The sequence below is a fragment of the Culex pipiens genome, unplaced genomic scaffold, assembly GCF_016801865.2.
Source record: "Culex pipiens pallens isolate TS unplaced genomic scaffold, TS_CPP_V2 Cpp_Un0005, whole genome shotgun sequence".
NCBI classification, from domain to species: domain Eukaryota; kingdom Metazoa; phylum Arthropoda; class Insecta; order Diptera; family Culicidae; genus Culex; species Culex pipiens.
The window spans coordinates 689,678-701,604 of NW_026292822.1; the positions used below are offsets into that span (position 1 = coordinate 689,678).

Here is an 11,927-nt window from a genome sequence, read left to right on the forward strand (position 1 = left end):
AAATGCCTCAAAAAGTGACATTTTTGAAAAAATCTTTTTTTACGGGTTAAATCCCATTTAAAATTGAAGGGCGGAGCGCCAGCTCCTGTTACGTCCAATCAAGCTCATATTTGGGATTTAGGCTCAGTATGCCCACCGGAACAAACCCCTGAATGCCCGCCAAAAAGTCATTTTTGTTACACTCTACTACTTACAGTCGGCAAACGGGGAAACAATTTGTATTGGTTGTATGCCTGCAGGATATTGCTGTCTGTGTCTGGCTGTTCAGGCCGTATGCAAATTATAGCTATTTATGGATTTGTTTGAGGGGGGAGGAGTTTCGAAGCAAGCAAAAAAAGACCGCGACCGCTCATCGAATATAAATTTAACCTTACTTTTACTGGCAAACACTCACAGCTAATAAATAATCTATCGTTCTCGTTCACAACCACACGCACTGCTTAAATCTAGAGTTTTTGTGTCATTCAGCACACGGAAGTTGGTTATATCGCAAACACGCCCCAATATTGTCTTCCGGGCTTCCCTTGTCCAACCCCTCACCAAAGTGGATCCCCAACCCGAACGGGGTCACCGAAGTCTCCACCCGGCAGGGTGACACCCCGAGCGGACACAGTGAGTTGCCACAGTGCACGGGACTACAGCTTGGGACGTCTCCCATTCCAGCTCCAATGAAATCTTCCACAATACAAGGCAGCGTGATTCGATCCGTACAGGTCGAGCCAAACTGACGCGCGTAGCGACCTTGCCGGTGAGATCCCTCAAAGCTACGGTACGAGTCGAAGATACTTCGTCGCGAGAAAAACGACGGGAAGAAGCTTCCAAAGAATCCACCTCCTCCACCCCCAGACCCCTCCTCGGCATCCGGATCATCCGCTTGGGTTTCATCCGGGGAAGATTCGTCCGCCACGGAATCATCCACAGCAGGCTCGTCCGCAGCCACTCCCTCATCGTTCGCCGGACTATCCAACAAACCAGGAGTCTCCCCAGCATCCGCTTCCCCCGGAACCCCAGCATCCGCAGCCGGAATGTCCGCCGCTGGAGCCAACGGATCCGATGCAATCCCAGGATCCGTAAACGTTCCCGTCCCCGCCGGACCCACCCCTCCTCCAGGTACTCCAGCAGCCGCTCCTCCCGCCCCACCACCACCACCAACCCCAGATCCCCCACCTCCCCCCGAACTACTCTCCAGCGGATTCCCGATCCGGAACGACTGATCGTGGCACGGCTCGTAAGCCACCGAGCACATGCCCTTCTCCTGCCGGATGCAAGCCCTATAATTGTGGTTCGCTAAATGCCGTCCATTCTCGGCAAAGTTGAACGTCTGGATGATCCCCTCATTCCCCGTGTAATACTGCATGCACCCACTAGGAGCCCTCTGACTGAACGGGATCTGCGTCACCCGAATCTCCCACAGTCGCTGGGCGAACGAGCGCGGAGAGAAGTTCATCTCCAGTTCGATTTCCTCGTCCGCTCGGGCCTTCGGGCTCAGGTCGTAGTACATGTGCTGGCCGCTGTTTTGGCCGCACAGATTGAAGGGCAGCACGCCACCAGCCAGTTTGAACACGTCGCCGTCGCAGATGCCCGTTCGGCGGTTTGGTTGACCCTGTGGAGAACAGAAGATTTTAAACTTTTTTTTCAAATCTACAAAATTATTAAAGTATTGAAGACAATTCTTGCACTATTTCCTCATATAGCTAATATTTCGTTATATCGCATTTATTGAAATACAAATTAAAAAACAAAATTATTTCTTAATCAGGGTGGCCAGCTCAGGAAAAAACTAGGAAAAGTCGTTTCTTTCCACCGGGAAAAACGGGAAAAACTCGCGACTTACAAAATTGGAAATTATATAAGGATATTTAAAATTCGTTAAACTTTACTTAGATGAACTAATTTTTTTTTAGATATGAATTTTGTTCTAATTATGCTAAATGAATAATTCGAGAAAACTATGTTTGACATTTTGTAATAAACTTAAAAAGTGAGTTCAATTTTCACGGATTTTAAATATCCTAGGAAACGGGATTTTTTAAATCCCCGGAATTCCGAATTCGAATCCCGGGAAATTTTGAAAAAAAAATTTAAAGCATGAAATCATTAAATAAGTTGATTTCCATTAACTGGTAATCTTGACAGCAATCCGAACAGTGATTTTAGACAGCTAAATAAAGTATTGATTTTTTTTAACAAAATATGATTTGATGTGCTTCGATTTGGATTTTAAACCAACTTTTAATGAATTATTTATGTAATGTGATTAGGATTAAATAAGTTTATAAAAAATAAGTTTTGTGTTTTTGAAATCTGCCCGAAAAATCAGGAGGCAAATTATTTTTTCAGAAGACTTCAAAATTTCACCGAAATTCTGAGTAAAATCTGCTGAAAACAAATTAAAATGCATTCCCTTGCGTTTAAAAGCATTTTTAACATGTTTAATTTCGTTTAAAAATATTTTCATGTTGAGTGAATTTTCAATGTACAGCACCGCAAAAAGTGTTTTTTTCGCAAAAAAATTATTGATTCGTTAAAACATAGATTTTTTGAAAACTAATGTTTGCAAACGAACTTTACTTGTGTATAATGTATTTTCTAACAACTTTTCCATTGGAGATGTGTGTTGTAATTTCAATTTAATATTTTTTTAGTCCTTAAAGAAAAAATGCAGATTTTTTTTTTTAATTTATCAGATCAGATCAAAATTTCCGAAATATTTGCGACAAACGATATTTTGAAAAAGTTGAATTTGAAACATTGAAAAGAAAAATACCTTTCAACACATGTTGAAGATTCTGATTGCTAAATAAAAAAATAATATTTTTTTTTAATGTTATGAGTGTAATGCATTCCAATTTTTTATTTATGTTCAACATGTTTTTGATGGTTCATAATCATATTATTTATCTTCAAATCCAGTAGATAAAATTGTTTGATTTTATTTTAGACGTTTTAGGAGCATTAAGATTCATTCAACAAAATGCATTTTGGTCATCTTGTGTAAACAATTGAGCAGTTCTCTCAGATTTCGGTCATTCGATTATATTTTTTTTTTTGTATTTTTTAATCCGACTGAAACTTTTTTGGTGCTTTCGGTATGCCCAAAGAAGCCATTTTGCATCATTAGTTTGTCCATATAACCGTTCCACCGTTTTCAAGTTAAATTTATTTTTAGGTGACATTTTTGAAAATATTCGCAGTCTTTCATTTTTTTTAATTTAGTGCACATGTTTGCCCACCTTAAAAAAATACTTTTGAAAAGCTGAGAAAATTCTATATATTTTACTTTTTTGAACTTTGTTGATACGACCCTTTGTTGCTGAGATATTGCCATGGAAAGGTTATAAAACAGGAAAATTGATGTTTTCTAAGTCTCACCCAAACAACCCACCATTTTCTAACGTCGATATCTCAGCAATTACTGGTCCGATTTTCAATGTTAAAATATGAGACATTCGTGAAATTTTCCGATCTTTTCGAACAAAATATTTTAAATTTTTTTAAACCAAGACTAACACATCCGATTTTTTAAAATTGTTAATAGCGTTTTTGTATGGACAGCAGCCAAGATTGTAAATATGATACAACATGCCTTTTTTGGTAAATGGAAAATCACTTATAAAATTTCAGCCAATGTTTTTTTAAGCAACGAAAATGCTATTTTTTGAAAAATTCTCTTCTTGAATATTCTTGCCATGATCTGCATAATTCTTTAAAAAAAACTAAGTTTTATTTTGAGATGAAAAATTTAAAGTTTAAAAAGTTAAAAGTAATTTCCCTAACAGGTTTGAAAATAAATCAAAAACGACTTTGTTTACAACTAATGCAAACTATGAAAAGATGTCATAAAAATTAAAAATATTTGAAAAATTACCTCTACCAAAAGTGTGCATTCTAAAAGTCTTTTAATGCTCAGTTCAGATCAAAAGCATGTTATTTTATTGTAAAAAAAACATCCGGTAAAATTGCTTTTGTCTTGGGAGAAAACCAGGAATTTTGATAATCGAAATATGGTGGCAACCCTGTTTTAAATACCTAAGTTCTAAATCGTACGTTTTTTTTTAATCTCTTCTAAACATTTGTCTTGATTTTAAAATATTCAGAGAACATTATGGGGCAAAACAGAATTTTTCGCTAGAAAATTGAAATTAATTGGGTTAAATTTATAACACATCCGTTGTGTGTAAACGAGATCCTTGTGTCAATCTTGGAATAAATCACGTTGAAGTTTTGAGCTCTCCATACAGGCTTTAAAAAAGAACTCCAGAGAAATCAATCTGGAGCTCTAAAAAAACAATATTTTAATTTACAGAGCTCCAGAGATCTCAAAACTTCAATCCAGAATATGAGCTCGATTGGACGAAAACCGGACCATCCCAGGTCAAGTAAATGTTTCATACTATTTCGTTTGGGAAAATTCTCCTTTTCAGTTACTTGCATTCAAAAAACAAATTGAACACCTGTAGGGGAGAGTGGGGAGACTTGATCCCCTTTTTTTTGTATCGCACATAACTCTGTCAATTTCTCACCAAACTATAAACTTTTTGCATGAATTGAAAGCTTAAACATTCATCTATGTTTGGCTAATAAGGATATTTCATCAGATGAACTCTAGATTAAATTTTCAAAACAACCTATCCCTCATGGGTTTCCTATGCAGATAGGGCCTTTTGGAAATTTAATCGAGAACTCTTCGAATCATGCCAAGCGTTTTAAAAAATATTTTAAATCGGCATTTTCAAAACGTAAGGGGTAACTTGATCCCCCTTTCATTATTTTGAAGAAATCTTAAGCAAAATGTTTCTTATTCATCCAAACTTTTAATTTTCTATAAGTTACAGCAATTTCACATAAAACCTGTACGTTTGTGTTCAAAATATAACAAGTTTAGTATTTAAAATATTTAAAAACTTAAAATATTATTTTTTAGACCAAAATTAAACATGATTACAAAAGCTGGAAATTTTTGTTTACAAAACTTTTGAAAAAAAGTTCAGTAAGTTATGTACAACTATACTAAAAGAAACTATGTATGAAAACCCAGCCCAATTAATTAATCTTGAGGCTGATTCCAGTGACTGTAAAATTGCAGGGATCAAGTCTCCCTAAACGCACTTTTTTAAACAATTGATTGTAAAAATAGTATGACGATAAATTTAACATCAAATGCGTAAGGGTTTTGGAGTTGATAAGTTTATCAAACAATTCTCGATTAAATTTTCAAAAGGTCCTATCTGCATAGGAAACCCATGAGGGATAGGTTGTTTTGAAAATTTAATCTAGAATTCATGTATAAAAAATATTTTTATGAATAATTTTTGAGTGTTTTCTATATATATATCAAAACAAAGAAAAAAAGATCTCTTGGAAGTTTTTTGCAGCTCGCTTTAGAAAAATGTGTGTAACTCAATCTAAACATTTTTTTAATTTTTTGCTTTGTTTTCTACAATGAGTTTTAGTTAATTTCGCACAACTTTCTAGAACAAAGCTAATTGTTTTACCCACATGCTGACGAGATAAAGGCTTGGGATCAAGTGTCCCCGGGGATCAAGTCTCCCCACTCTCCCCTACATGGAAACCCACAACTTGTTATCAACACACTCAACAGGTTAAAATCAAGCTCACTTCATCAGATGAGAAGTGCAGTGACACCATCAACCCCTCCGAAATCAAACCCCCTTATAATAAAATTACCAATGCAAAATGGACGAAATCAAATTTAAGCTGGGTAATTTCCTCGCTCATCAGCTTGATTTTCAGCTTGCAGACGGACATGTCCTTGGGCAGCAGCGCCGGGAAGCTCGGCGACAGAAAGTAGGTGATGTTGTTGGCCATCTCCTGATCGCAGGTGGCCGTGACTGAGGGAGAAAAAAAAGGAGAACCGAGAAAAAAAAAGTTTCAAAATTAACCCCAAAGTTTGGCGATAAAGTGAATTAATCAGCAGGCTAAAATTAGGTGAGGAGAGGGAGGGAAGGTCCTCTTACAGATACAGCAAACGCCGAAGCCGAGGGCACACTGGCCACGGGCCGCCCCGCCCTGGATGCGGCACTCGTACACGTTCATGCACTGGCCGGTGCGCAGGCCGTCCTCCGAGAGACACTCGTCGTCCACCGGGACCGGGAAAAAGTTGAGCACTGCAAAACAGAAAAAAAAGAGTGGTGAAGGGGAGGGTGTATAACATTTTAAAAATTCATATTAATCGGTGTAACTGATGGCACTTGGAAATGGGTTTTGTTGGGAGTTTTTTTTTTTTTTTTGGAGTGTTTTGTTGTTGGCGAGCACGAGATTGGACAGATTGATGACCGGTGATCAATTTTGTTACTAAAAGAGTTTTACAATATTTTTTGCATGAATATTTCCAGCGAAGTTCCCTTGATAGATTTTATCAAGTTTTATTTAAAAAAAACTCCTAAACTTGTGCAAGGTATTAACTCGTTACAAATTCAATGTGTTGCATCCAAGATTTCATATTCTGTAACATTACGAGCAAAGCCAATTGCTCTCCATTTTAATCCTTTCCGGAAGGCTTCCACCACCGTTGTTGCCGGCAAAAGGATTAATGTGGAAGTGATCCCCGACAAATCCAACCACCATAAACGATTATGCAAAACATTGCCACGTCGCTAAACAAGAGTTGAAGATGTGATGTGTCGAGGTCTTGTGGATGGTCTTTTTGGTGCACAGTGCCAGTGGTGCTCAAGCAGTTTTTTTTTTCTCTATTCAAACTAGTTGGGAATCAGGTATCTAATTTAACAGATTTTAAACTCCATGAAAATGAAAAAAAAACTTTGAATAACTCACGACTGATAATAAATGGCAAATTTCAATGACAATCACTGCCCCAATATCAAATCCGTCAGAGCTCTCACATTAAGCAACCTCGCAAGGGCGGATACTCCTTATACTCTGCCCCCCACATTTCACCTGATTCCCGGGAAGAGGAAGTGCACACAGACAGCATCCACCAGCATAAAATATGCATTCGCTGGTAAAGCGATAAAGCTGATCAACCTTCCAGCTTGACGAGCTTAGCGCGGGAAAACCTCGAAAAACACATCCAGCATGAAGCAAAAACCGGTGCTCCGCGCGTGAACTGAGCATTCTCCTTTGGCATCGACATCACGAGCGAGATGGTTTACCTTGATTAAATTAAACAAGTACGACCATGCGGATCTTAGGTGATGGTGCATGTCATATGCCTAAATGAGAGTGAAGTTTTGTCAGACAGACTGTCGCAAATGGTTATGAGCAAGAGGTATTGTGTACTATCATGCAAATTGCAGTTTGTAACAACAATTGTTTGCTGACTCTGGATTTTTTCAACTTTCACTGACGTTAGAAACTTGATTAGATATTAATCAACAAAACATTACAAAGTAAAAAAAAAACATAGTGTACCGTGTTTTCCTTTTTAACATTTTATGAAGCAGTTCGATGGATCTTTTCAATCAATTAAATTACTTCAAATTCTACGGAATTCTAAAATATAACTAACGGAACTGTATAATTAACCCTCTACAACCCAACCCCGCCTCTAGACGGGCTTCGATTTAAAAAATCGCTAAAAATCCATTTTTGAACCAATTTTTGATCTTCAAAAAGCATTGGAAAGAAGAACTTTTAAAATTTTGGAAAATTTGGGTTGGAAGTTTGACTTGTTTAAAGTGACTTTGCCAATGTTTTTAAAAATGTAATTTTTTTAGGGGTCAACTTTGGCTGTGTTTTTTACTAACATTTCCTATATTTTAAGTAAAAAGAAGTATGCAGTAATTTTTCTAGTGCCCCAGACTATGCCTCTATGCATTTATTTACAATTTAAATGATAATGGTTCCATTTTATAGCAGAAAATGTGAAAAACATGCAAAAAATTGAAAAAATTACTGTAAAAACATGGAAAATTTGATAGGCAAAATGTAATGATAGGAGGTGGTAGAGTAGGCCAAATACTACCAAAAACAAACATAAACTAAACAAAATAAATGCAAATTAAAATACTAAAAATGAAACAAGAAAAACATAAAACAAGAGAAGTAAAGTTTTCGTAGAACAAAAGTTGCTCAAAATGACCTCCTGAACAATTTGACGTGCTTTCCGAAAAAAAATACACTGAAAGAAAAAAACACTCCACTTTTGTGAGATTTTTTGATTTTTAAGTTTAAAAGCCAAATTTGAGGGGGAGCCCACGATTTTTTTTCGTTCAAAATTTTTGTTAAGATAGCCTAAGATGTTACAAAAAGACTCAAGAAAAATGCAGGATGGAGCAACTCACCTAAAAAAATACAAAAATCATTTACTGAAACTGTTTTTTTGAAAAGTGCTCTAAACGTCAAAATTTTCAAAAATCGATGGTGGGAATCGATTCTCCAGACAATTTTACATAAAAGTCTCCATATTGACTACTGTCCTAAGTCCAATCCTTGTGAAGTTACAGCGGTTTCAAAAATAAAAATGTTGAAAAAATAGGTTTTTTGATGGTTTTTTGCAATTTCTATATGACAGACTTGATTTTTCAGTCTCGAAAATATTTTTACCGGAAAGCTCGTCCAATTTCCCATAAGTTTGTCTTTGACCACATTTAGATTGGATGTATGGGCTTACAGATATAAGCTAATTACATTGCTCATATCTGAAAATAGAATATTTTTTCAGTGTAGTATTAGTAACCTGGATAGTAAAAAAGCTTAAATCATAAAAAAACGAGTTATTTTGAAAAGTGGTCAGAGATAATCTTGTGGGAAATTGGACGAGCTTTCCGGTAAAAATATTTTCGAGACTGAAAAATCAAGTATGTCATATAGAAATTGCAAAAAACCATCAAAAAACCTATTTTTTCAACACGCTGTAGCTTCTCAAGGATTGGACTTAGGACAGTGGTCAATATGGAGACTTTTATGTAGAATTGTCTGGAGAATCGATTTCCACTATCGGTTTTTGAAAATTTTGACATTTAGAGCACTTTTCAAAAAAACAGTTTCAGTAAATGATTTTTGTATTTTTTTAGGTGAGTTGCTCCATCCTGCATTTTTCGTGAGTCTTTTTGTAACATCTTAGGCTATCTTCACAAAAATTTTGAACGAAAAAAAATCGTGGGCTCCCCCTCAAATTTGACTTTTAAACTTAAAAATCGAAAAATCTCGTAAAAGTAGAGTGTTTTTTTCTTTCAGTGTATTTTTATCGAAAAGCCCGTCAAATTTCCTACAAGTTTGTCTTTGACCACTTTTTGATACGATGCAACGGCTTCGAGATACAGAAATATTTAAATTCCGAATTACAAAAATATTTAAAACACTTACGCCCTTCTCAAATGTCATTATCGAGTGGAACTGGCTCCATAAACACAAAAAATGGCTTATATAAGAGTAGGATAACATGTCTACAAAGTTTCATTGAAATCGGAGAGGGTCGAGAAAAAAGTACCTGAAAAATTCCTGTTTTGGGCTGGAATTGCTCCAACACATTTTAACAAACTTTAATTTTTGTAAACAAATCTATAAATCGATGGTTTTTTTTAATTAAATATTATTATCAACCTATTTATGAAAAGTGATTCACAAAAACAGATTCGATTTTTTTTAAGAAGAAAAAAAATATCTGTTGGTATGAATTATTATCTTTGCACAAAAAATATCGATTATGTACATTGGATTTTTTTTTTATTTATCAATAAAGTTTTTTTCTCAAAAAAAATAACTTCTCTAATTTGTACGCCAAATTATTATTTTTTAAATGTGTTATTTTGTGAAAAAAATAATCTTTCAATCCAATTTTTTTAACAACAAGTTTTAATGTAAAATCAAATTTGAAAAAAAGAAAAACATTTTGATAAAGTGTACCGTTTTCGAGAAATGGGCAATGAAAGTTTAATTTAACCCAGAAATAAAAAAAATGACTTCAGGTTTTTTGAGAAAAAAGTAAATTTAAAAATCAGAAAAAAAGAATCCTTGCGCTATTTTTTTCTGATTAGTCTTTAGCAATACCTACAACTTTGCCGAAGACAACAAATCTATCAGAAAAATTCCTTCAAAAGATTTTCGAATATTTCTGTATGGACGTCCATGGACTGCTGCAAAAATTATATAAGACTAAAATGGATGAATCAATGACTCAAAATGGTTTTTTTTTTGTCATAGAGAAGGCCCCTAAAAAAGTTTGAGCCAATCAAAAACATGCTAATAAAATCCATTTCTGGAATTTGGGGAGAATTGCTCATATATGCATTTGCAAACTCTTGATGTTATTAAAAAAGTGCAGGATAAAAAAGACTTTCAAGGTGTAATTATAAAAAGAACTCTAGTACTCTAGTACACTCACCCTTCGCACTCCGTCCTCTAGTCCGATTGAATCCAAAGTCATTCCTCTCGCCTAATCCGAGGACATCACTCTCTCCCACTAATCCGTCTTCCATTCCAAATCCGGACTCACTGTCCCGACCAGTCCAACCTCTCCGCCGAAATCTGGTTCCATTCGCCAAATTGGGGTCAAATCCCGACAGCATCCTCCGTGACGACGATGATAAATCCGCGTCCCGCGAGACCCCACTCCGGTCTTGATCACCACCACCAGCACCAGTGGTGGGCGTTCCCCAAATGTCGTAATTTTTCATCGGTGGCCAGGATTTGGACGCGAGTGAGGGAGCCGCGTGGCCGCCGGGGAACGTCATCAACGCCATCACCACCGTGGCTGTCAGAACCAGTGTCAGCGTCAGTGCGGGTTGGGCAATTAATCCGCGATTATTTACATTTAATTTGGGCATATTTCCCAGCGGTGGGCGTGGGGGTGCTGACATCATGATGTGCTGCTCTTTTGCGTGCGATCGAAAAGTGGCTTATCGCATGGTTAAATATTAAATGCATTGCATTGCTTCAGTCTCTGGAGGGGGGAGGGCGGAAAATGTAGGTTCTTTTTAGAAAAAAATGAGGCCTGTTGGGAAATAAAAAGGAATGGAATTACCAATCAAATGATGTTGGTTTAACGTTTGAATGAGTACGAACCGATCAATGAAGGTCTTTAATGGATTATTCACTGATTGATAGCAGTTTTGATCTGTTCTGGATAACTTCTGTCTACAATAAATAAGAGTCAGTTATTGTGAGTCTTCTATGATTTAAATATCTTTTTTTCATCACAGATAATTTCGATTTTGAATTTAGACAGCCTTACTCACATATTCCTCACTCTAACCTAATCAATGATACTCTGTTGACAATCCAAATAAACAAATTCCTAGACAGCAAATCAGCACACAATTTCACGCACAGATAGTTTCCATATTTGTCCTGTCGTCAGTCAACGTGAATGTTGACCTGATCGAAAATCGAAAAAAATGTGTACTTCACCAAAATGGACAAGCTGACCGACACAACTCCCAAAGGTATCGTCCAACCAGAATGTGCAAACTCGTTTTCCCTTTTTACGCCACTTTGAGTTCCCAACCGGGGTACGTTTTTTCCCCCTGCCCACTTTTCATCACACATTTCAATACTTTGTATGCTGGAATTTCATACACAGCCCGGCTGGTGAAAACTATGACGCTTGTTGTTCATATACTATATGTGATGTTTCGGTGTGCACTTTTAATTGCAATTTCATTTTATTTGCACATGCTCGTTTATTTGCGAAACGACGATTTCAACCTTTTTTTTTCGTCCTGTCTACACCTGTCCACGTTGTAAACTACTGGAATTCATTCGCACTTTTTGTTCTGTAGGGGAATTCCTTTGCATATTTTTTGCTCAGAACGAAATGATGATTATTTTTCATCTTTTTGTTCTGAGCCCACTCGCTGAAATGTGCATTCCCAAACCATTAGTTTGAAATTATCCTTTTTGAGTAAAACAATTCATCCTCTGCACAACCTTTTTTTGAGTCTATGCAGTGTGTATTTGTGTATTTCTTGTACATTAAGGAATGACATGTATCCATCATTATGTGA

General features: G+C 36.4%; 1 protein-coding gene across 1 annotated transcript; it reads right to left on the reverse strand.

Annotated features, from left to right (window-relative positions):
* Nucleotides 1-357: 357 nt before the first annotated feature.
* Nucleotides 358-10,910, reverse strand: LOC120419916 (uncharacterized). Its single transcript, XM_039582781.2, has 4 exons — nt 10,307-10,910; nt 5,979-6,128; nt 5,689-5,852; nt 358-1,603 (listed from the first exon to the last, which is right to left on the reverse strand). The coding sequence occupies exons 1-4, from the start codon at nt 10,782-10,784 to the stop codon at nt 461-463; spliced, it is 1,935 nt and encodes a 644-aa protein (XP_039438715.1). The 5' UTR covers nt 10,785-10,910; the 3' UTR covers nt 358-460.
* Nucleotides 10,911-11,927: the final 1,017 nt, after the last annotated feature.

Coding starts and splice junctions, on each gene's coding strand:
- LOC120419916 (XM_039582781.2), bottom strand. CDS start 10,784: ATGATGTCAGCACCCCCACGCCCACCGCTGGGAAATATGCCCAAATTA. Junction 6,129..10,306: donor TAGAGGACGGAGTGCGAAGG/GTGAGTGTACTA, acceptor TCTGTTTTGCAG/TGCTCAACTTTTTCCCGGTC. Junction 1,604..5,688: donor ATTTCGTCCATTTTGCATTG/GTAATTTTATTA, acceptor TGTTCTCCACAG/GGTCAACCAAACCGCCGAAC.